Source organism: Misgurnus anguillicaudatus, chromosome 7, assembly GCF_027580225.2.
Source record: "Misgurnus anguillicaudatus chromosome 7, ASM2758022v2, whole genome shotgun sequence".
Classification (NCBI taxonomy): domain Eukaryota; kingdom Metazoa; phylum Chordata; class Actinopteri; order Cypriniformes; family Cobitidae; genus Misgurnus; species Misgurnus anguillicaudatus.
In genome coordinates, this window is record NC_073343.2 from 19,724,112 (window position 1) to 19,749,018 (window position 24,907).

Consider the following 24,907-nt stretch of genomic DNA (forward strand, 5'->3'; position numbering starts at 1 on the left):
TGCATTTAAAGGTACAGGCATTAAAATAGCACATTTTGGCTCCCACCCAAATAGGGGCATGCTATAATATAAGGCTACGTGTACACGGAGAAGATCTGAAAAGAAAACGCAAAAGTGACGTTGCGTAATTACTTTTAATTTCCGCGTTTATACAAGCATTTTGAGGGGGAAATCTGCGTGCGTATGGTGATGCAAAAGTTTGTGATTCGATGTAGTATGCACTCCAGGCGGCTAGGTTGCAATGTGAAGCACTGACACACAACACCACCAAGTCCGCGCGCCTGCATACAATGCTCTTCCTTGTTCTCTCAGGTCTTGTCCAAAGCCATCTGGTTTGCCTCCGACGAATTGGCACATCAACAATTTGATAGAGGCAGTCGGGGAAAGTTACTTTTAAAAGTAATGCATTACAATATTAAGTTACTCCCCAAAAAAGTAACTAATTGCGTTACTTAGTTACTTTTCATGGAAAGTAATTCTTACATTACTTTTGCGTTACTTTTTCTTACTTGGCTGAGGCTTGATCTCTTTCAGGCCTTGCAGGTGTTGTTTAAGATTGCAAAAATGTATAGCTCTGGCCTGCCATCTTCGTTTCTGACTCAAACTGTTCCCGCTCAGGCACACAGAGTGCGTAATTCTATGTTAATATGTTCAAATTAATGTTCAGTACATTATTTCATTTTTAAATTGAATTAATTAAACTGAAAAGTAACTCGCATTACTTTTTTTTAAAGTAACTATTAATGTGTACATTTATAAAGTAATGCGTTACTTTACTGGTTACTTCAGAAAAGTAATATTATTACGTAATGCGCGTTACTTGTAATGCGTTACCCCAACACTGGATAGAGGTAATTAATGCACCTTCTCTGATCAGAAATACTAGCTGTGAATATTTCATACAACTGCTGGAAACACTTATATATATTTATCAGAGCTGCTGTGGCAACTTGAAGGTCCGACGTATGCGAATAATCCGACATGTTTGTTGTTATTTTCATGAACTGGCGTATGCCTGTGACTTACATGTGTACGCGACGAGAGCCACCGTGAGCAGACTTTTGCGGTTTTACTCTTTAGACGGGAATGCGAGGGTATTTTAATTTTTAAGATTTCCACTCTGGAGGGTGGTCTCACTTTTTTGCATTTTTAAGCCCCAAAAACACCCTCACCGTGTAAACGAAAGGCATCTGATAAAATATTTTTACGTTTTCACCCTAACGCGTTTTCGTGTAAACAGGCCCTAAATCATCTGATCTAAAACTTCACAGACTTATTTTGGGCGCACCTGAGACTTATATTACATATTGTAAAAAGGCCATAATAGGTGCCCTTTAAGGGTGCACAAATCCCATGTTTTCTATCTTTAACTCGTTCCCCGCCAGCATTTTTTGTGATTTTAACAAAAGTTTCACAAAATGCCTTCCAGGAAAATTATCTTCTAAAAATATATAAACATACACATATATCAAATGAAAGAACAGACCCTCCGCTTTTAAAAAAAACAATAAACAAACAAAACGGGGGAAAAATGTTATCCTATATTTTTTTCTTAAATATGGGTATCTGTCTTTAAAAACACAATTTTTTTAGCAAAAAGCTGAAATAATTGCATTTTTGTGAAGGAATTTTGTTAGATATCAGATTTAGAAAGATTATCAAAATATACACAAAGTTTAAAATTAGTTAATAACGTTTTGGCTTTAGTTTTTTCATAAATTGGGTAAGTGGTATTGTAGATTAACATAAAAATTCATCAGGATTTGCATTTTTATGCAAATGTTTTCTCTTAATTGACGAGATAACTCGTCAATGGCGGGGAAAGAGTTAATGTAGGCTATAGCCTACTATAGAGGCAATTTGTCTATTGATACTGTAACTACAAACCTACATCTTGTCCCAAACTACTGACGCTAGTAAATTTTTTATCTTTGCTTATCATTTATTTCTAGGCAATAAAATCCTTACCGGAGTTTAAATCTATTTCAAATCCAACAACACAACAGTTCATATTATATGGTATATTGCATTGATTGAAGGGTGACACTACCCTTGAAAAAGTTACTTTAGAGCAGTGGTTCCAAACTTTTTTATTCCGAGAACCAAATATTTTAATTAAAAAAAAAAGTTCCCTTTGGAAGAGAGTAGTTTATATTTTCATTGTCATTGTCTGAATTAAATGTAAGTTTAATTGCAATCCCTGATATCAAAACCATTGCCATTAATAGGACAAAACGATTTTTGTGTCATTCACTACAACCAATTGACTTTGTGCGACCCACCTGATCCCATTGTGTTTTAAGTTGTTTTGCAATTGCCATTTTTCTTTTTGTGCATGGAAAATGCCAAAACTGCCCATTTTTAAAAAAATAATTCAAGCATTCAAACTTCTTCCTGTAAAAGCACTTCAGCCAAGAACTCCACAATTATTTATTTGATTTGACAAGTGAAGTCAGTACACTTAAACAAAAGGTTAAATGAGGCTAAGACAAAAAGTCTATTTTTTATGGCCACAATATAAAGTAAAGACCCTGAACACAACTGCCCAAGGTACCCATGAGTTTTTTGTGGCTTTCTGATGATATTCATCTGGTTTCTTTTATTACAAAATTATAATGTGTCTGGGAACAGAAAGATTTGAAAGAAGGATGAGGCAGGGGTTGAGAAAGCTATTCCACTCCATCATGGATGACCAATGTCCTGCAAAGTTTAGTTTTAACCCTCATCAAACACAACCGCCTGTAATTTTCCAGAAATCCAAAACAGCTTGTTTATGTATGTTGGAGATGAACTCTACAAGACAGTAGCCGTCCATGAGTGGTCCACTTATGAGTTATTGGGTTGTTATGGATATTGTTTTTAAATGGGATTTAAAAAGAATGCGTCTTATTAGAGAAGGAAAAACTGTATTATTATTCAGAGAGATAGATTCCATGTGTTTCATCCCTGAAAAACAGATCCCACAGATAAAAAATGCCAATGCTATGTGGACCATTATAATGACCAAGGAAAAACTATGTGTATGGATTAAACAAATGAGCAATGGGGAAATCTCAGACCCATCAATATATTAGCACCCTTTAATGCTAGTGAGGTAAATGCTGCCTGCAACACACAACACACACTGAAGTTCATGTGAAAATCATGCTGCTCTATGAGGAATTAAGACAGAATACTGGTAACCATGTTGAGCAATTAATGTTCATTGTTATCAAAAGTCTTGTTTATAATGCCCCAACTACATCCAGACTAAAGAGCAAATGATTTCCAGCAACAACTGCATGTGTCTGTGAGTCGGTTTTATCAAGCATGTCATTGCAAAGAAGAAAAAAATTAGTAACCATTTCTAATGAATGAGACATTTTCTAATGTTCAGTTTGGGCTGAGGTACAGAGAAAGAGGTAACGGTAGTCTGGCACATGAAGTGTTGAGGTAAAAGCTGGTAGTTCTGGTCCTTGCTGAGGTCAGGCTCACCTGGATCCATAGATGATCTAAGCATACATGGTTAGCTGGAGCCACTGTTTTTTGGTGAAATTGAAACAGCCGTTAAAACACACAAATGCAACCTTGAAATCCAACTAACAAAACCAAGCCTTATGCATCATTTGCAACACAAAAATTAAGTCTATCAGTCCATTAAAAGTGAGGAAGACTTTATGATTAGACACTCTGCCTTTTAAACAGATGTACATGATGCTAAGAGTTAAATTTAGCACATCTTAAATATCCAAATGTTGTTTACTCACCTCCAGTACATTAAGGCTTATGGTGCCATGTCCATCTTGATCAAATGCCTGAAATGCTCCTAAAAACAAAAAGTTAATCTTAGACATTGATATTTTCTTGCTAATGCTTAGATCTTGATTTTTTTGCACTGATCTTTATCCCCACAATATTAAACCACAAGGGTTTCATGTCACTATGTTTTATGTATGTGGTGTATTAAAAATCACACGAATCTAGTCCCACTTTATATTAGGTGTCTTTAACTACTATGCACTTATACATAAGAAAATAGTATTTAATATAGTAATGCAATTACTATGGGCCGGTTACCGGTTTCATGGTATAGACGGTTTCAGCAGTAACAACACAAACAAGCGGCTGTCGTGGTCCGCACGTAACTTCCGGTAAACTCCGCTAAGAATAAATAACAACAAAGTTCTTTAAACTTAGTTTATTTATATAACAAGCAAAAAACAACAACACATAGATTACCTAGGAAACCAAAACATTTGTTATTTTCGACGAGGCATTTGTTCAAGAGATTAGTTTAGCAACTAGTCAGACCATTAAAAAAACGAAACCGGAGGTAAAGTTCTGATCCAGACGTGTATCACGTCAGCACACGTGCGTCCGATGAAACCGTCTATACCGAGGTTTTCAACAGTGACGGTTTTAAAACCACTAAAATGTTCTGTGATACCGTCTCCAAGGTATGAACTGTGTTTATACAAAGTTCATTAAATCATTAAGTCATGTGACTGATTTGATGTTTACATTTAATTTATAATTACAAAAAACTAATATATATATTTTTTATATATTTATATAATTCTTTTTTTTCTCTTTTTTTGAAAGCATATTATAATTTAAAGGCTTTATTTTTTTCTGGGCATTTGAAAATAACACATTTTAGTGTTGTAATGGCAATACCGCAACACCGTGAAACCGATCATAATCTTATACCGGCCCATGCCTAGTTCCAATGAATCAGTGCCAACCTGTATTCAAATCAACAAAATGAAAAGGTCTAATTTCGTTTTGATGCATATTGCAAATTTTCTGTTAATCCAATAAACCTCATTTCACTACTGAAATATTACAGTGTCCTTCAGTTATTTGATAGATCAAAATTAAATTGCTGATCCAAACACCCAAATATTTATAAATGAAAATCATGGAAATTGTCAGGGGTGCCCAAACTTTACTGTATATGTTCAGGGTTGGGGGAAAGGGAAAAAGTCCCTTTATGGAAGTCACGCTATAACTTTTGTTTCAGCTACTGTGCATGCACACAGGTTGGCAAGCACCTCACGAAACTCTGTATCACTCTTTATCAATTGATGATTGGTTCTTTTAACTGGAAGGCGGGACTTCCATTAACAAAGCCGCCATATTGAGTGTTGCATGGTCCCTTATTCACAGTTACAGGAGTGCTCAATGTTGTTATATCTAATATCTTTGATTTGATACTTAAAATGCACAGTACAATTAACAACATATATGTACACAGTAGCTACAGGGCTATTGTATACATTTTCCCCAAGTGAATATACATTTAAAACGACATAATAATAGACCAAATTGCACAGTGTCCTCCTGAGAAAGACTGATATGTTTTTTGAACCATTGGCCAGTGCAAAAAAATATTATATTAGATAAAATGACTTACTGAACATTCCCTCCAGTCGAACAAGACAGCTGATGAAACTGTCAAAGTCGACGTTCATGCTTTCATTGGCATAGCGCATGGCAATGATATCATACAGCTGATTATTTAGACGAATCCCTAAATGGCACACAAGACACGTGACTGTACAGTAACAGGTTCATCAGTTAGTCAAACACTCTTCAGCATCACCACAAAGATGAACATGATCAGCAAAACATCAGATTTTACCTGCATCATTGATGGCATTTCTCATCTCATAGCTGCTGATGGTGCAAGCGTGATCAAAGTCGTAACGCTTGAAGATTCCCTGCAGGGAAAATTGGTGTTACTGTATATAACAAGCTATTGCTGTACTGTACATTTAGGATTGAATGACACTTTAAGATCAAACCTGCCACTGTTTGATCTTATTCCATAAGTGTTTAAACTCTTGCAGGTTAAGTCTTCCCGTTCCATCCATCTGTTTGATCGGGATTAAAGAAATCATTGCTTACTGCATTGCAAAGCAACAACCGAATATATATCGCTTTGGATGAAAGCATCTGCCAAACATGTAAACGCAATTGCATGTTTTCATATATTACAAAAGTAAATGATGCTTGAGAAATACCTAAATCTGCTGCACTTATGAGGCTACATGTGTTTTGTTGGGTAAATGTCATATAACGGGCTATGGTCAAGGTGATATGGTTGATTACATCCAATGAATGTGTTAATATGGTCTTAATACAAAGGATACATCCATGAGGGCGATCATGCTTCTACAGTTCTCCAGACTGAAGCCCTCAGTGTGTATGTCCTTGTCTGTGATCAAATAGATACAATAGTTTCTTTAAGATGGTATATAGAATAACACATTTAATAAAATATTCATGCTAAGATGCTTACACTTAGACAACACCTTGTTCAAGACATCTTTGAGCTCATTGGCCGAGATTTCCATATGCTGCAAAATATTAAAAGATAAGAAGAGCCTGGTATTTATTACACAGTTAATGTTGAAGAGGTAACACGGTCATGATACCACTTTACCACCTGCATGCCCAATTACGGTCCCAACCCACCAACCTCACACTCCCCCCAATGCTCACTGGCTCTCCAGTACTCACATCCCCTGCGATCTGCTGGAAGATGGATAGGAACTGCTGGTCCTCCTCGCTCTCTTCCCCAGTAGAAGCTGGATCCGGCTAATTCAACATGGAAGTTATTAAACGGGTCAGAGAGGATATTTGTTTAGTTTAATGTGTGAAAAATTACTGCCTTCCAGATAAGCATTTATTTATTTTTAATATTATTTGTTTTTTATTTTCATATTATTACATTTATTTATTTATCTATTTATGCATAAATCTTTATATTTTTTATTTCTATCTATTCCCTAATGATGCTCCTCTTAATCTCGATTGCCAGATTCTAAAGTAAAACATGTTGTCCCTCATTACTATAAGGACACAGAAGTAAAATAAATGAATGTAGAAAAACATAAATGTAAAAATAAATAACGATTTAAATAAATGAATAAATATGGAAATTAATGAAAGTGAAAATAAACAAACATTTAAATAAATGAAAAATTAAATAAATGTTGAAAACATACTACAAAGAATAAATAAAAAAAAATTATAATAAGATATTTTTTCTTTTCATTTTTTTATAAACTTATTTTGGTGTTAATATTTATTTCTGTTTTTTTTTTATATACAGTACTGTGCAAAAGTCTTAGGCCACCACCACCACCAGACTTGTTGTTTTAAAAGTTTTAATGTCCATCCATATTTATTTTTCAATCTATTTTATTAAGATACAAACAAAAAATACAGGAAGTATGTACAAAAAAATCTAATTTTCAGGACTAAATGTTTTCTTTGGACATCGTCTGTGTTTAGTGTGACCTCTTTTGGCACTACACATATCTTGAGCGTTTTTGAGCAGAATGAAGTAAAAAGACTAATTTCTTTAAAATTAGCATTTTATTCTATTTAGGTTTAAGAGATCGAGAAGATTTTTGGTGATTTAATGCATAAAATACATAATGTAAAGCACATTTTGTAAAAATATCTCACGTACAAAACATTACTCCGCAAATAAATGCAATTTTGCAGTGTTTCAAACAGAGATGGCGATAGAGAGGCAAAAGTTATGGATTGCAGCTTAAAGATGGAATATTTTAAAGGTCACGTTCTTCATGATCCCATTTTTAAACCCTAGTTAGTGTGTAATGTTGCTATAATAGCATAAATAATACCTGTAAAGTGATAAAGCTCAAAGTTCACTGCCAGCGATATATTTTCTTTAACAGAATTTGCCTTTTAAAGCCTACAGCCCTCTATTTCCTGCTTTAATGACGTCAGTAGAACAGGTTTTTGACTAAACTCCGCCCACAGGAATATGTCAGTTGCTAGCTAAGCTAACGGCAAGCTAAGCTGCTATCGAATCACAACACACTAAACAAGCTACACAATCTGAACTCGTTACGTATTTCTGAAGGAGGGACTTCATAGAACAAGGAAGACATCAGCCTGTTTTGAGGACAGTAAAAACAGCGCTACACAGATAAGCAAATTGTGTGAAAAATACCGCATTTTTAACACGTGAAACATAAACACATTTTATACAGTATTGCACACTGTAAACACAATCAAAACTTCAAAAACACAGGAAGAACGGGACCTTTAAGGTATCACAGTTGAAATGATAAACGCTTGCCTTAAGGAGCACATATAGATGATGACCTCAGATTTCAAGCAAAATGTACTTACCACTGGATGATCAGCCTCAATCCTGTTCTCTATTTCCCTGAAAAGAAACCAATAAACACTGGTCACCATAGTATATAGGGTGCACAAAATCAAGGTGCTTTGAAAGGCTTATTACAGATCTTGCAATTGCAACATGGCCGTAGCCAGCTATGAGGTCACCTAGGTTCGGACCACGGTAAATTTTTTATATTAAAAGTTCTCTGAATGACTCAATAGTTTTTTAATAAGACTAAATTTGTCATTTACGTATATCATTTATTTTGGACAGTTTACTGCATAGTTAAGTGTAAAATAATAGAGATTAGAGCCCGACCGATTTATCGTTTTGCCGATTTTATCGGCCGATATGAGCATGTCGCAGATATATCTGTATCGGCGTATAAGCCGCAGATATGAAGCCGATATGAACGTTCCTTACAGCAGTGGTTCTCAAACTGGTGTCCGGGGCCCCCAGGGGGGCCGCGAGATGGTGCCAGGGGGGCCCCAGTTTTATGACATTTTATAAAATACATTAAATTATCATGAATTCTGGGAAATTAAACCAAAAAAAAAGGTAGCACTACTTTGTATAATTTAATGTTTTGTTTAATTAAAATGTGAAGTTTTAGAACTGTTTTTTGTCATAAATTTTCTTTGGGGGGGCGCAAAGGAATGCACCGTACACAAAGGGGGGCCGCACGCTGAAAAAGTTTGAGAACCACTGCCTTACAGAACACATTAAATGCTTTTGAAAGATGTAAGTACTTGTTTGTCCAGCAGAGTGCGCCATACTGGTTGCTAATGGCGACTCAGGTCACTCACTGTAGTGACATCAGCCAATCCCCCACCCCCTTCACTTCAGTCAGTCTCTCAGTTCAGGTGGCGGCCGGGGCAGTCACGCGGTTTCTTCAAAACATTTTACACCTGGTATTAAGACGCGCTTTGGTCGATTGGATTATAAGTGGGCGAGAGAGACACATTCCCGTTTAGTTTTGGTGTTTTTAATCCGTCTCTTTTGTCCACTTGCGAGTTGTTTAAAACGCAAGCGGGAGAAATAACGCGAGGCGGAGAAAGGACGTGTATAAACTGACGCGCAGTCTGTGGGAGTACAGCTGCTTGTGCTGTTACATGCTCATTTCAAAGCAATTGATTAAATAAGCTCGCGCAACTTTACACCCTCGCTAAATAAAAGAGGCGGAGAGCAGACGCTTTAGTTTGATAAAAGTTTAAAGTCCCGACAGAACACTGTGGGTTCGTGTTATAAAAACGTTGTGCAGTACATTAAACATAACCCTACATCAGTATGTTGTCAGTAATTCAAGCATTGTCGTCTTAAAGGTAAGTTTTTAATTAATTTGTGAAGTCCATAACTCAATCTAAAGCTAATAAACAATGACTTTATAAGTTTCCATTTTTTAAAATAAGCCCAATATAACATTATTCTCGTTAAAACTGACAATGGTTTAAGTTATATGTATTTTGTTTTGTTTGTGATTTAAAGTTATTTATAATAAGTCAAATTTACTGTTTTGTGCACTTATATCAGAATCATTTTGGATAATAAAGTTTATTGTTAACTTGTAAAACACACCTGCCTATATTACATATCTTTGTCACATCATTTTAAGTGTTTGATTACCACATTTGTGGTGTGATCATAGAGTGATCATTGCAAAAAGTATTTATATATAGTATATTCTGTTAATGTATATAGTGTATTCTATGTACAGTACTGTAGTAGTATAATATACTGTAGTATATGTGTACTGTACTATAATATGCACATAATGAATATCGGCCGATATATCGTTATCGGTCTTTTTTTACTCTCTAATATCTGTATCGGCATCGGCCCCAAAAAATGCATATCGGTCGGGCTCTAATAGAGATTGACTCAAGCCACTAGTGTGCCAGATCCCATTATTAAATATTTTCTTTAGATGTAGTGTTTTAGCAATTAATGTGATACTTTAAGTAGTACTTTAGAATTTTGGTAGTACTTCAGTTCACCAAAAAAAGTATACTTTACTTTTATTTTTATTTTCAGACTCCCAAGTCCATTAACAAAACAATACCAGTAATACTTAAATAGATTTTTAAGTAGGGCTGCACGATAAATCGCATGTGTTTGTCACGCGCATCACGTCAATAATGCCGGTTCCTTGATTAGTATTAAATCGCCATCAGCTGTTTTCGGGTGGCGCGACGTTGGCTGCGCAGGGCCGTGGTTCCCTGACAGTCGGGGCAGTTTCGCGGACGTATCGCCTGCGATATGTATGCGATATGGCCCAAATTGTCGGTGAGCTACGGCTCTGTGCGGTTGATGTCGCGCCATCTGGAGACAGCTGATGGCGATTTGGTGCTAGTCGGGGAGCTGGCGTTGCTGACGTGATGCGCGTGGTATCGCATGCGATTTATCGTGCAGCCCTATTTTTAAGTGTACTGAAATAAATGGTGTCTCAAAATAGCACAGTTCTGTACACTTATATAATCTTAACTTAATCTTAAAGACAAATTTGGTATATTAGCTACAAAATTTGTGCATGAAAATAGTAAATTTTCAAAGTGTACTTAAAAAAGTGTATTTTAGTGCACTTTTTTGCCTGGGATAGCATTTGTTAACTCTTAACACCCCACCCTGGACCTCACTAAATTTCAAACCCTGACTACGGCCATGAATTGCAAGTATGTATTTTCTCATATTTAATTTAATCTGCATGCCTATGTTTATTATATAGATTCACATTTTTATTTCCACAGCCATACAATATCAGTTTTCTATACCAGCTACGTAGGGAATGGGATTGCTCATAATCACAATCTATTTAACTGAAAGGTGCAATGTGTAAAATTTAGTAGGATCTACTGACAGAAATGCAATATAATATACATAAATATGTATTCAGTGGTGTATAAAGACCTTGCACACTGAACCGTCATACTTTATTACCTAAGAACCAGAATTTTTATCATACACCGCCAGTCCCCTTCCATGGAAGTCACCATTTTGCGGCACCATGTTTCTACAGTAGTTTTACATGGACAAACTGCTCTATATAACATCACTATGTTGTCTTAGATGGTGACATGTTTGTCTTATGGTGGCTGCAGGGTGTTTCGACGGGGAGAGTGAGCAGTGAGTGCACTAATCCATAGCAATTTGCAACCTTACCGCTAGATGCCACTAAGGGCGCACTCACATTATCCAAACCAAACCATGCCCGAGCGCAATTGTCACCCCTCCCTACTCCCCCTTTATCGATCTGAGTCCGGGCGCGCTTTCGTCATTAAGATGCGATTGTTTTGAAAAAAGCAGGAAGTAAAGCTCTCTCTTAACACTGGAACCCACAGTAATGTTAAGTCTGTGAGTCATTTAGTGCGCGATTACAGACAGCCCTCTCACATGTCATCATATTGCTTAGTTGATCTGTCACATGTGCAGCTCGGACATTCACGTAACCCCGCTGCTTGCATGAAAAGGTTTTTACGGAGGCAGATGAAGGTGACGTCTTCACCTTTTGAATCGCGCTCAGGCGCGATTGCGCTCACACCACAGCCTTCCGCGCCTGAGCCCAAGTGAACCGCACTCTAGCCCACCTCTGCAACCCGGCCGCGGCGCGATTAACCAATCCGCGCCCGGGCATGGAACAGAGCGATCACACTAGTCAAACAAACCAGGCTTTGGGGGTCAAACGCGCCCGAGTGCGGTTTGGTTTGGATAGTGTGAGTGCGCCCTGAAATCTACACAGTGCACCTTTAACATTAAATTATTCTTAATGTTTAGCAGTCCCAGTTTTCATCACGTTTTCTGCATTATCAAATCATCCAAAACCTTATTTCTGTGTGGGCCCAATGATTTGTAAATCATTATAATACTGTAAGTATAATTCATGCTTATAGTTGAAAATGTAATAAAAGATGTAATGTAATTTGATTATAGAAACAGCTTTACATTTACATTTAGGCTACATCAAGAAACTAGAAATCATGCCAATGACATCTTCCTTATTACAATACTCTTAAGGGCTTTATGGTCTAGCTTCAACAAGGATCATTAGACCATCATCAGTCCTTTGCCTGTCCAGTCCTTCATGCATCAGATTGGGTCAGAACTGAAAGGAACTGTTTACCGGAAGGTCCCAATATGTGCTGTTGCTTGTCCTAAAAAAGATTCCAATACAGCCTCGAACTGGGGCAGATTTCTTCCAGGTCTACAAATAAATTGTTGTTAAATTTTTTGTACCTTGTCTGATTTTATCCCTACTTTGCAGTTGCTTCCAACACAATCTGAAGGCAATTCATGGTTTATTACTGAACAATACATTACTGTTCAATGAGACCACAGAAACTGAGAACCCACGAAATTCAAAACGTTAACAGACTAAAAATGCTGAAAAACTAGTTGTTAAGCTGTACTTGTTTCACAATATCTGGGTAGATTATTTCTGTGGTTGTTGTTAGCACATCATTGATGAATAAACAAGTCACATGCAAACATGGCGAGTATATCCAGTATATCCAGAATGTACGCAAACAGCACCCACACATATAATAAAAACTGTTTTATGACACAATTTAAAGGGACAGACAACTACATACAGACAACAACATCCGGATAAAAATGAACAAGAACAAACACACATCACTGTACAGTGAAATCTCCTTCTTTTTACTCACTCAGAGGTATTTTTCTTTTCAGAGAAGACGCGGAGGAGAAAGTCGCATTCCTGGTGGGGCTCGTAGGTAGAGGGAACAATGACATACTCCCCAGGACTGAGACAGAAACGCTGCGTCACTTCTCGCAGGTTAATGTAGGCTTTGGAACGAGCCTTAGAGTTGTTAGCCAGGAAGAAATCCTTCGGCATGTGCTGCTTGTTTCCATGCATCTGACAGACAGAAATTCACAAAGAGAAGCAAACACTGACAAAGAGTTTTGGAAAAGCACAAGAACTACAGAAGTATGCACAGAGGGATATACACAAGCCTTAAGGAGAACAATACTCTGCAGGCCCTCCAAAATACTTGTCTTCACATTTTTATACCTCCTTTGGCACCTGTGGAGACACAAGAATAGTTAACATGGCTTTGTAATGAGTCACATTATTTTATCCATGAACAACATCAAGTGTCATCTCTGAAGATTTGAAGTACCTCATAGATGGAAAATCCAATAGTGAAGAGATTCGCACCCATCTTGCGTTCCCGACGTCTGTTTTTCTGAATCAAAGAAATGACAAAGGAGCAGGCCATTTCATTGTCCTCCGAATCATCATCTTTCTCACGAAGACGCAGACGGTACTGAGGGTTTGTCCAGAATGTGTCTGTAGTAGACCACACAAATAAAGGAAAAATATTTATTTAAACTTACTTTGTAACATGTAATATGTATACTTTGAGTGCACTGTAAGCCGCGTTGGATAAAAGTGCTTGCCAAATATGTACATGTAAATTCAAGCCTACGGAAAAACTAAATGTAAAATGTTATCATTATTCTTACCTGGATAATTTCTGCAACCTCCAGCAGAGCAGCCTCGCACCCAGCGTCCCTCATTAACAGACACCGTCCATTTGTGTAACTTATCATCCTCTAGAGCATCAGGGGTCAAGTTGCAAATCTCAATCTTGGTGTAATTTTTCTTAAAATCCTCAAATGACATCCTAAACATAACAGAAGTAAAATTTTTAGCAATACCAGCATGAGAGGACTATATTTACAATATTGGTTTGAGTGCTATAAAACGGTCCCCTTGGTTCCCTGAAAAGGGAATGAGACGCTGCATCGCCATGGCAACACTTTGGGGAATGCCTTAGCGTGACTGATCTTAAGCATGTGTGTCAAATAAACGAATAATGAGATAATGAGGGGATGCCGCATGGACCAGTAGTATAAGAAGGCATCCCAAATATGCACACGCGCTTACCAAGTGCTGAAGCAAGTGCCTACAGGGATGTTTTCTTCTCAGGGAACCGGAGACGTTCCCTTTCAAGGGAACCCAAGCTGCGTTGCCATAGCAATGCTTTGGGGAACGAGATGCTACAGGCATTTGGTAGTATAGTAGTGTAGGCATGTATAAACTGAACACAATCAAGGCAACAGTACCTGGGACCCTAAGCAGGGACTTGGGTCTAGGTTATAAAACCTGACAAATGTGAGTAGTGAGGACCACCCAGCCGCATCACATACGTCCTGGAGCAAAGCTCCTGACCCTATGGCCTTAGAGGCAGCCATACCCCAGGTAGAGTGGGCCCTCACATTAACAGGTGAGGGTATGCCACGAAGTTTATAAGCAAGTGAGAAAGTATCCACTATCACTTGCTCAAAGTTTGCTTGGTCGCCGGGAAACCTTTCCTAAAACCTTTTTCAGTATAACTGCCAGGTCCCATGTCGGCACCCTAGTGTGGCTAACAGGCCTTAACCTGCTAGAACCACAAAGAAAGCGAACCACCAATGGATGTCTACCCACTGATGAGCATTCCAAAAGGAGTATGGTAGGCAGAAATTGCTGCCACATAAACCATAAGGGTGGAAGGAGTTAAGCCAGCAGAGAATTGCTCGTGCAGAAACCTCAGCACCATATCAACATGACATTTGACTGGGTCTTTCAGGTGAGCTGAACACCAAGAGGTGAAGATTATCCAATTAAGGGCATAAAGGTTCCCTGTGGAGGGAGCTCTGGAGTTGGGCCCCTCTGAGGCCAGACCCACAACTTTCATATCTATGGGCTTTGGTAAACAACTGCACCCCCTGCCTGAGATAGAAGGTCTCTCCTGATTGGAATCTCCCATGGGGGTCTGCACCGTGGCATCCAGTCCCAGAGGTTCACCTCATCTAGGTGAAGTTTTCACTCCGCCTGTGATGACCATTGCCTTGACAGGGCATCTACCACATTCAGGTAAATAATAATAAATAAACTGCCCTCAACGAGCACAGTTTTTCCTGAGACTGCATGAGACTCCGCCATGCTAGTTTGTAAAGCCTCCACGACTGCAGGCCTCCTTGGTGATTTATATAAGAAACCACAGATGTGTTGTCTGTCCAGACAAGTACATGATGCCCCCTCAGTTCTGGAAGGAAATGTCCAAACCATACTGCCATCATCTCCAAGCAATTTATGTGCAATAGTCGATGATAGGTTTTCCAGCAATTTTGTCTCTCTTGGCCTTCCATAATCGCACCCCAACCAGAGGCATCTGTTGTCAGCATCCAACGCAGGACCTTTGGACAGAAACCATGGCTTTCTCCACATCACCAGAGCATGCAGACACCAGTGCATGACTTTGATCATGCAAGATGGGTAGCCCCTCGGGGAAAACCCCTTGGTCTTTAGTCACCAATGTAGAAGTCTCATATTCAGCAGACCGGCGGGAATCATGCTGGAGGCGGCTGCCATAAGACCTAACAGTCTCTGGGTTTAACTTCTTTACAATGCATAACTGGCACAGCTTTATCATTGTTGCGGCTGCTTTGATTGCATCAATACGTGAAGGCGAAAAATGCACAAACCACCCCTAGAAAAGTGGTTCTCTGTACCGAAGAAAGCACTCTTTTTGGCATTCAGCCATTGCCCCAACTCTCTCATATGAGCAAGAACAAAATCTCGATGTTGAACCTTCATTTGATCTGACTCCACCAGAATGAGCCAATTGTCTATATAATTCAGAATGCGAATCCCCTTCATGCGCAGGGAAGCCAAGGCTGCATCTACACATTTTGTGAATGATGAGGTGATAATGCCAGGCCGAAAGGAAGAACTCAATATTGGTATGCTTTGCCCCAAAAAGCAAACCTCAGGAACTTCCTTTGTTGAGAAAGGATGGAGATGTGAAAATATGCATCTATGAGGTCTATGGTGACAAACCAGTCCCATGACCTTATTTTTTTCGGAAGCAGGGGAAGCAGTTGTTACCCCGCATTGTGGGGTTTTGTGGGGTTATTCGCCTTGACAGGGGCAGCCCTCAGTATACCGAGCCCTGGGGTAGGATTTCCTTTTTGCCGTAGCCTTCCTTGCCTGAATGACATTCCTCAGATCCGTCTTTCGAACCATATTGGTTGGGAGTGGCGTCTACGTCTGGTCCCCCGTACCCTCTGATGCGGCTTTCACATAGGAAGTGGTGTGCGCTGCGCTCGCCACTGGGTTCAGCGCAGCCAAGCGATTTGTGCTCTGCTGGCCAGACCAAAGTAGGCTGTGTTTTCAATAAATTACTACAGTGTTTCTATTTGGGTTAAATAGTGGATGAGGAATACAGAGACTGATGTTGCTCGTCTCCATTTCACGTAACTTTAAGCTGCGTACCTAAAACGAACTACTTGACTTAAAACACACCTGACATGCCAACTTGAATTGCTACGTGTTTCCATGACACGGCTTTTCTTCCGATGTCTCTGTAGAAGCTCCGGGAATTTCGAGTATAAACTCTTCATCCATTTTGTTTGAATGCCCCGTTTCTATTGGCCACGCGGGTAATCGACACAGAGAGTGCAGCGCAAAAGTTAAACTATTTTAAACTAAAGCTCGAGCTTTGCTCGACGCAACAACAAACCGCCCTCGCGCACCGTGTCCTATGTGAAAGCCGCATGAGGGGGAGCACAGGCCACCACACTCTGCTTCTGTTGGTCTCTGTACGAGTGGCTACAAGATGGTCTTGATGGGGAAGGTGCCTTTTGATGTGTTTACATTAACCCTACTGAAAAATCCAGCCAAGACCAGCACAAGCTGGCGAGCTGGCTCCAGCTGGTCTCCAGCTTGGTCTAAGCTGGTTTTGCTGGTGTAGGAAGGTGGTTTTGCTGGTGTAGCAAGCTGGTATAGCTGTGTTTTGGTCACTTTTTAAGCTGGTCTAGCTGGACTTAGCTGGTCAGGCTGGAAGACCAGCTGGCCCACCAGCTTTGTCAGGCTGGGAGGACCAGCGTAAACCACCTTAAACCAGCTAAAACCAGCAACCAGCTTATGCTGGTCTTAGCTGGATTTTCAGCAGGGAAGATACTGGGCAAAGTTTTGGAGGCATAAAGGAAGGTAATTTTCATCAACATATGTTTTTTGTTTCGATTTCTGCGTTGGATGTGTAAGTCACCAAATCCAACCTTATATTATCTTAATCACTGTCTTGTTACCTAAAACATAGCATAATTTTAAAACATGTGAGCAACTCCTAGTAACCGATAGCTAGGATTGGAAACATTTTATACACAGCGGGGTTAGTTGTAACAGTGTTTAAACTAAGGGCCGATTCACACCGGCTGCGTGGCGTATCTGTTGTGTGTCAGTTGCGTGGCGGCTGCATCGCGTTTTTTGTGTCTGTACATACCAGAAGTGTGCCTGACGCGGCGCTGCTGTTCCTATAGGTGACATATATTTTGCCTGGAAACGCTTCCAAGACGCTTGCGTGTGGCGTGAAAAATAGGCGTCAGTCCTATTCCTAGCATGCACGCGTTTTCGGCGCGGCTCGAGCCACGCCTGAGACGTGCGTGTCATGCAGGCGGTGGGAACTGTCAAACCTGCTAACATGGGAGTCTAAATAAAAACGGACACGCCACGCAGCTGAGACGCACACGCCACGCAGCCGGTGTAAATCGGCCCTAAGCCTCCGGTCCAGCATACAATGATGAAGAAAAGAAAACAACATAAATATCAATAATCAAAGTAATAACTGTAAATGCAATACTAGAGGAAATAATTGATACTTGATTGATACTTAATTATGGGGACCTTTAAAAAATACAGTATCTAAAACTATGATTGATCTTACTCAATTCTTTTTTGAATAATTAAGACAAAGCCAAAAAGCATTTCTTTGTGCCCCCATTCCCTACCTATACGTTAAAAAAACTATTATCTGTCAACTCTTTTATCAAAGCTATGAGTGTTCGTGTTAACTCACCAGAATTCTCCATCTTCTGCATTTTGTTGCTGGAGTTTCTCCCTTTCTGATTTAGAGATGGTTTCCCACTCTTTCGAACTGAGTAAAGGAAATAAGTTATCATGCAGAATGAGTTCTGTTAAATGTATAACTACACTACTCCCTCAAAAGCTTCAGTTTTTGAAGTTAAGGTTATTAGTCAGTCACTAAAATGCCTATTTTCACAAATATCACTTCAGTCATTTCATTGGTTTTTAACAAATTTTACTATCTTTCGCTGCAAAACCCTCTAAGTGCATGCAAAAATCTCAACTTCTAAAGAAGTCTCATGTCCCTCTACACTATCTTTGTTGATTCTGTCAACAAAGTGGTATTTCTGAATGGCATAAGGATGGGATAAAGCAGATTTAAAGTGAAAGTATTTGATGAATGTATAATACATAGAGAGAACATTCGCCCATTACCTCATTTTGATGAGGTGGCGTTTACCCGGCTTTTGTATCGGAGCTCTTCACTCATTCTTTATTATTTATTTATTTTCCACATTTATGATAATAGTAAACTCATCAAAACTATAAAACAGCACAAATACCAATTATGTTGAGACCAAAAGCATTCAAAACAACCCAAAATGATGCATTATATCATCTTCAGTGTAGTCAAACATTTTAGTGAAGTCAGCCTAGATTTGGCAAAAATGTAGCTTCTTGATGTCTCATCATCAAGTTATCCAATTATTATTATTTATTATATAAAAATGAATATGTTGGCACAGTTATATTTTTGTCTACAAAACTAATTTCAAACATTTAAGCATACACCTTTAATATAATAGATGTTTAGATCATGAGAAACAATCAGTCAATTGTGTTGTCCCAAATATAACATTGTTTTTAACACATCCATTTTTTGAGTGCAGTGTATTTAATACTTTTTTATTATTGTTTTAAATAGAGACACTTACTTATCACTCCAAGGTCCATTCCATTCAATTTGACCCCAGGGGTTACGTAGCCGAACCAGACGTACTTTAGACTCCTTATGCTGGGACTGTTTACACTACAAGCACATACAATCACTTAAAGGGATAGTTCACCAAAAAATAAAAATTCTGTTATCATTTACTCACCCTCAAGTTGTTCCAAGCCTGTAAAAATTTCTTTATTCTGCTGAACACAAATGAAGATATTTAGATAAATGTTATTAACCAAACAGAGGCACCATATAATTTCTTAGAATTTTTGTCCCTACTATGGAAGTCAATGGTGCCCCAGATCTGCTTGGTTATAAACATTCTTCAAAACATCTTCATTCGTGTTCAGCAGAACAAACACATTTATACAATGGAACAATAAGGGGTGGGTAAATGAAGATTTCCCTTTAAAGGAATTAAGGACATTTAATGGCGCATGAACGTTCAATGGTAGTTTGATTTGAGAACTACAGCGAATAGAACAATCATTAGCCAATACCATTTTGAATTGTAATTCGTTAGTTACACAAAACTACTATATTACTTTAGAAAACACAGCATATATGGCACAAAACAACATGGATCCCTTTCATAAAACTTCTATGGTATGTTGTTTTAAGTGTAATAGTCCCAGGCTTTGGGTGATGTGTTCCCTTAGGTTCAAAATAGATGTAATACCTCCTCCACAGCAGTCACAGAGTAGGCATGTCCCTTCACAAGCCCTGTAGCGGTGCGGGTTTCAAAGCGAGCTGGAACCAGGGACTGTGGATAAATAAAAAATGGCAATGCTTTACAATGTAGTTCAGTTGAATCCGTGTGTAATAAGAGCACTTTTGCTTGACTCACATCAATAGAACAACCCATAAGAGAGCCTCTCTCCAGAGCTTTCTTCATGATCTTATACAGCTCTTTGGGAGCCTCTTTCATCTCAAAGAATTCAGTCACACCTCCAGTAAAGTCCTCCATCCCCTCAGCAGTGTTCCCACCCTTAAGAGCCTCATAGGATCCATGAAGCCTGAACAGATATACACAAACTTCAACTGTGAGACACACAACAGTGTCATCCAGCATATGTTTTATTAAAACATACCGTCACTGTGTTGCTTCTTGGTGGTGGTGGTATTGTTTGTGACCAGTGTCTTTAATTTGCACAGACACTTACTTGGCATAAGCTTTTTCCAGGAGAGCACTCCAAAATTCATTTCTCTCAGCAGATTTGGTGAACACCAGCTGGTTGTTAACAGTGGGAATGCGGTCATCAATGACAACATCCACCCAGTCTCCATAACGCCAAAACTGTAATTGAAAACAGAGAGATAAAAGTCATCACGCATTTATAAAAATGTGCCTTTTTTAAGCAACACTGACCTGGAAATGGAAAATTCCGGCATAGCCTTCGGAGAAACTTTGCTCTTGCGGTATAACACGATACAGCAGCTTCTCATTTAATGTTAGGCTCGCGATAGCTGCAAGCAACCAGCAGTCTCCTACAAACACAGAAACATTACACACGTTGTTGTCTATAACATTTCGTATTATTTCGGGCTCACACTGCTGACCTCAACACTTTTAAATTGTCCGGGGGAACTTGCCAGGTTGGTAATCTACTCTTTGCGGTGGAAACCTTTGTGTCTTTGCTCTCTGGTATCACCCATGTGTGGGACACAACAATAGGAGTGCTGCGAGTTGGATTCCCTCTCAACAGAGTAAACAATATAGAGGGGTTCCTACTGGACCGTAACCCTGTACAGTATGCAGGGGCCAGAGAAAGGTACTTGCTGCCATAAATTAACTCTGTAACCTTAAAGGGACACTCGACTTTTTTGAAAATATGCTCATTTTCCAGCTCCCATAGAGTTAAACATTTGATTTTTACCTTTTTGGAATCCATTCAGCTGATCTCCGGGTCTGGTGGTACCACTTTTAGCATAGCTTAGCATAATCCATTGAATCTGATTAGACCATTAGCATTGCACTAATACATCACCAAAGAGTTTTAATGTGATATTACGCACTGCCCGAAAATAGTCCCCTGCTATTGAAAGTTACCAAGGGGACTATTGTCGGCCAGTGAGTAATATCATTGCGCCTCCTGCAGCCATGTTACGGCAGCAAAGTCCTTGATTATTACGCCAGAATGAGAGTATAGTTCTAGCCATATCTGCCTAGAAAATCGCAACTTTAAATTTTCTGTTGGTCTTAGTACACAAAGTAACTACAGAAGAGTCAAGGTTTAAATATGAAAAGTATTGAAACTCTTTGGTTATTTTTTAGCGCGATGCTAATGGTCTAATCAGATTCAATGTATTATGCTAAGCTATGACAAAAAAATCCACCCACTTTTAAGGGGGTCGCACACTGGACGCGCACCTCAGCGCCGCGTTGAGTCACATCTAGGACAACTCTGAGGTATCGTACACCGGAAGTGCACATTAAATAGCGCAAGCGTAGTCAGATAGCGTCTACTTCAAAATGCAAAATATACGTTAGCAGCCAATGTTAATCGTTAATGATTTGGGACAACCCTACTGAAAAATCCAGCTAAGACCAGCATAAGCTGGTGAGCTGGTTTTAGCTGGTCCCCAGCTTGGTTTTAGCTGGTTTTGCTGGTGTAGCAAGCTGGTCTAGGTGTGTTTTGGTCACATTTTAAGCTGGTCTAGCTGGACTTAGCTGGTCATGCTGGAATACCAGCTGGCCCACCAGCATGACCAGCTTTGTCAGGCTGGGAGGACCAGCATAAACCACCTTAAACCAGCTACCAGCTTATGCTGGTTTTAGCTGGATTTTTCAGTAGGGAAATATGATGTTATTTAATGTTAAACTATGTGAGTAGCCTGACAAGGATTTGAGCAACTTCAGGAAGCACCACCTGTTGGCGTCAGTGTGCGTATATTAATAGAAAACATTTTGTTCGATTTTTTTTAGAACAGGGCAGCACTGTGCGGCGCTGAGCTGCGCATCCAGTGTGCGACCCCCTTAAGTCCCCATTAAACCAAAGCAATCTCATAGATATGCCGTTTTGATTCACTCATCAATGTGATGTCCCAATGATAAAGCCCCGCCCACGGCCACTGACTGACAGTCTGGAATAGTTTGTGCCCTCAGCAAGTTGTACGCCATCTGCCATTTCATCAATAGTGAGATACTATTGTCTCAGACTGACATTTATTGCTCACTATCTATAAGAAGCACAAACCCAAAAATAACATGATTTTGGACATGCTATAATAAATGATCTGTGGGGTATATTGAGCTAAAACTTCATAGACACATTCTGGGCACACCTGAGATTTATATTAGATCTTGTAAAAATGGCCAAGTTGCGTGCCTTTAAATATGTTCACAGACCTGAGCCCAAAAACGATTTGTTAGTCAATAATATACTATACAGTGTTAATCTTACCCAGGTCTCCCTGGCAGATATCTGTCCTGCTAGCACCTCCAACAATGAACTGTGGATTTTCAGATATCTCCTGTGGGACACATCATTGTCACGTTACATCATTATTGTAAGTCAAACAAGAGCTAAAATATTTCACACAAACACATTAATGACATGAAACACTAGAGGAGTAAGCTGATAGATCATTGTTTTGCGATCCCTCAGCCAATAGGTTTACACATCAACATGACTCAAACTCAGTGGAAGTCTAGTAAGTTACTTTGTTTCATCTATAATGTTGTTATACATGTATGCACACCATAAATCCATACAATTTGCAATTTCTACATCTTGCCCACAACATTGTCCCAATCCAATTGACTTATATCCTCTTCACTCTCCTACCTTGGGCCGCTTCCAGATGATGTTCTTAACTTTGCTGGATTTTTGGCCTAGCTCTTTGTAGCCAAGGGACTCCACAGTGGCAGGAAAGGTTTCATCTTCAAAGAGAGTTTTCTTCTGTAAATACTCCTGGCGGAGGACATTGTAGTCCTGACCACCGAAGCGGATGGGTTTGCTCAATGATCCTTCCCCATCTCTTCTCTCTCTCTCCCGGATTAACCGGTCACAAAAGAAACCAGACGGTGTATAGGGCATCTTACGTCTCGCTGGGATAGTTTTGAAAAATTGGCTTTTGCCACCACAACTTAAGTCTTGTAAGCCCAAAATCCCTGGCATAAATTCAAAGAGCTGACCTCTGATTGGTTGTCTGTTATATGACACACCTTTCATGTGGTCATGGTATTAGGAGGAAAAAGACAAAGTGCGAACACACTTCTTTTACTAATATGTTAGCTAACACACACACACACACAGTAAAAATAAACACAAACTGCAACATCCTTCTATTTGGATTGCTCCGATTGGCTGGAAAACAATGAACGTTTGGCGATAGTTGTGCTCTCGTACTGCCATTGTAGGGTGATACAAAGGAGAGCATCCAGCCAAAGAGAGGCCAGTGAGATGGCCTGCCTCAGCAGAAGGCATTCACAGGCTCTAAATCTGTTCTCAATGGAGCTCGGTATTAAGCACTCTCAGCATATCTACATTGGGCGTATACTTAACAAAACTATATTTTAAAGTACTGCAATATTATACCTTAAGACACTGTATTGGCATGGCTTTTGCTACATTTTCATATGTATTGGCATGCATTTTGCTATATTTTATTCAAATTAATTTTTTTGGAAACAAAAGGAGATTGGTCACCATTCAGTTCTGGGTGAGATAGAAACATACTGTAACATTAGGTCAATGCATACTCACCAAAAAATTAACAGTACAAAATTTTACACCCAACATAAGTCACAATATCATAGTGACCAAAAAACGTATTTATACAATTTGCTATTAATGCCCTCTCAGGTTAAACTATTAAAGGGACACTCCACTTCTTTTGAAAATACGCCCACTTTCCAGCTCCCCCAGAGCCAAACAAATCAGTTTTACCGTTTTGGAATCCATTTAGCCGACCTCCGGGTCTGGCGGTACCACTTTTAGCATAGCATAGCATAATTCATTGAATCTGATTAGACTATTAGCATCGCCTCAAAAATGACCAAAGAGCTTCAATACCCTTCCCATCCAAAACTTGACTCCTCTGCAGCTACATCGTGCACCAAGAGCGATGGAAAATAGTCCCCTTGGTAACTTTCAATAGCTGGGGACTATTTTCGGGCACTGCGTACGGCAGCAAGGTCCTTGATTATTACGCCAGAATGAGAATATATACTAGTCAACATTTGAAGTGGTTTAAAAATGTAATCAAAGTTGTCCCAAGACAAGAACGGGTATTGGGTATTGGTTTTAAGACAACTTTTAGAAAAGGCCCTGATACGCTTCAAATGTTGACTAGTGTAGTTCCTAGCCATATTGGCCTAGAAAATCGCAACTTTTAATTTTCTGTCAGTTTTAGTACACACTGCAACTACAGAAGTGTCAAGTTTCAAACAAGAAAAAAATATCAAAACTCTTTGGTTATTTTTGTGTGCGATGCTAACGGTCTAATCAGATTCAATGAATTATGCTAAGCTATGCTAAAAGTGGCAGCGCCAGACCCGGAGATCAACCGAATGGACTCCAAAACGGCAAAACTCAACAGCTCAACTCCAGGGGAGCTGGAAAATTAGCCTATTTTCCAAAAAATTGGAGTGTCCCTTTAAAATATGACATGCATGGGAAAAAAACAATACACTACATTTTTAAGGTACTTGTTAGAGGAAATTATTTGGCAAAAAAGCCAACTAATGCATATCATGGGGTCTTTATTTAAATATACAAAAAAATCTTGCAGAAAACAACATACATTGATTAAATTTTATCACTTTATAAAAGGGGTAGGGGGGGTTAATGCTATTTCATGCATTCTGACATATTAACACAGTTTAAAAGTTGTAATTCCCATGCTAAACAAATGCAAAGTGTCAAAAAAGCAGCTTCTGACTGAGTATTTCTGGGCCAAACTCACGGCCCTCTTTCCCGCAAGTTTCGAAAGTTTTTTTCAA

General features: G+C 39.1%; 1 protein-coding gene across 2 annotated transcripts; it reads right to left on the bottom strand.

The window, feature by feature from the left end:
* Positions 1-2,428: 2,428 nt before the first annotated feature.
* Positions 2,429-23,484, bottom strand: LOC129418082 (calpain-3). 2 transcript variants are annotated; one of them, XM_055173003.2, is made up of 21 exons: positions 22,749-23,484; positions 22,365-22,434; positions 20,330-20,448; positions 20,124-20,257; positions 19,808-19,976; positions 19,640-19,723; positions 18,953-19,047; positions 18,010-18,087; positions 13,631-13,791; positions 13,285-13,454; positions 13,176-13,187; positions 12,811-13,019; positions 8,155-8,191; positions 6,505-6,582; positions 6,284-6,341; positions 6,135-6,199; positions 5,787-5,855; positions 5,624-5,702; positions 5,396-5,536; positions 3,747-3,805; positions 2,429-3,518 (listed from the first exon to the last, which is right to left on the bottom strand). In XM_055173003.2, the coding sequence occupies exons 1-21, from the start codon at positions 23,133-23,135 to the stop codon at positions 3,492-3,494; spliced, it is 2,301 nt and encodes a 766-aa protein (XP_055028978.2). In that variant the 5' UTR covers positions 23,136-23,484; the 3' UTR covers positions 2,429-3,491. The 2 variants fall into 2 exon arrangements, with proteins under 2 accessions (XP_055028978.2, XP_055028979.2); XM_055173004.2 differs by having other exon boundaries at positions 2,430-3,518; positions 5,396-5,512; positions 22,749-23,481.
* Positions 23,485-24,907: the final 1,423 nt, after the last annotated feature.

Bases quoted from the DNA above. Each gene is read 5' to 3' on its own strand.
- LOC129418082 (XM_055173003.2), bottom strand. From the start codon at position 23,135: ATGAAAGGTGTGTCATATAACAGACAACCAATCAGAGGTCAGCTCTTT. The intron at 5,537-5,623 runs GTAAAATCTGAT...GTTACTGTACAG, and splicing joins AAATGCCATCAATGATGCAG to TCACGTGTCTTGTGTGCCAT. The intron at 3,806-5,395 runs GTAAGTCATTTT...TTTTGTTTTTAG, and splicing joins TCGACTGGAGGGAATGTTCA to GAGCATTTCAGGCATTTGAT.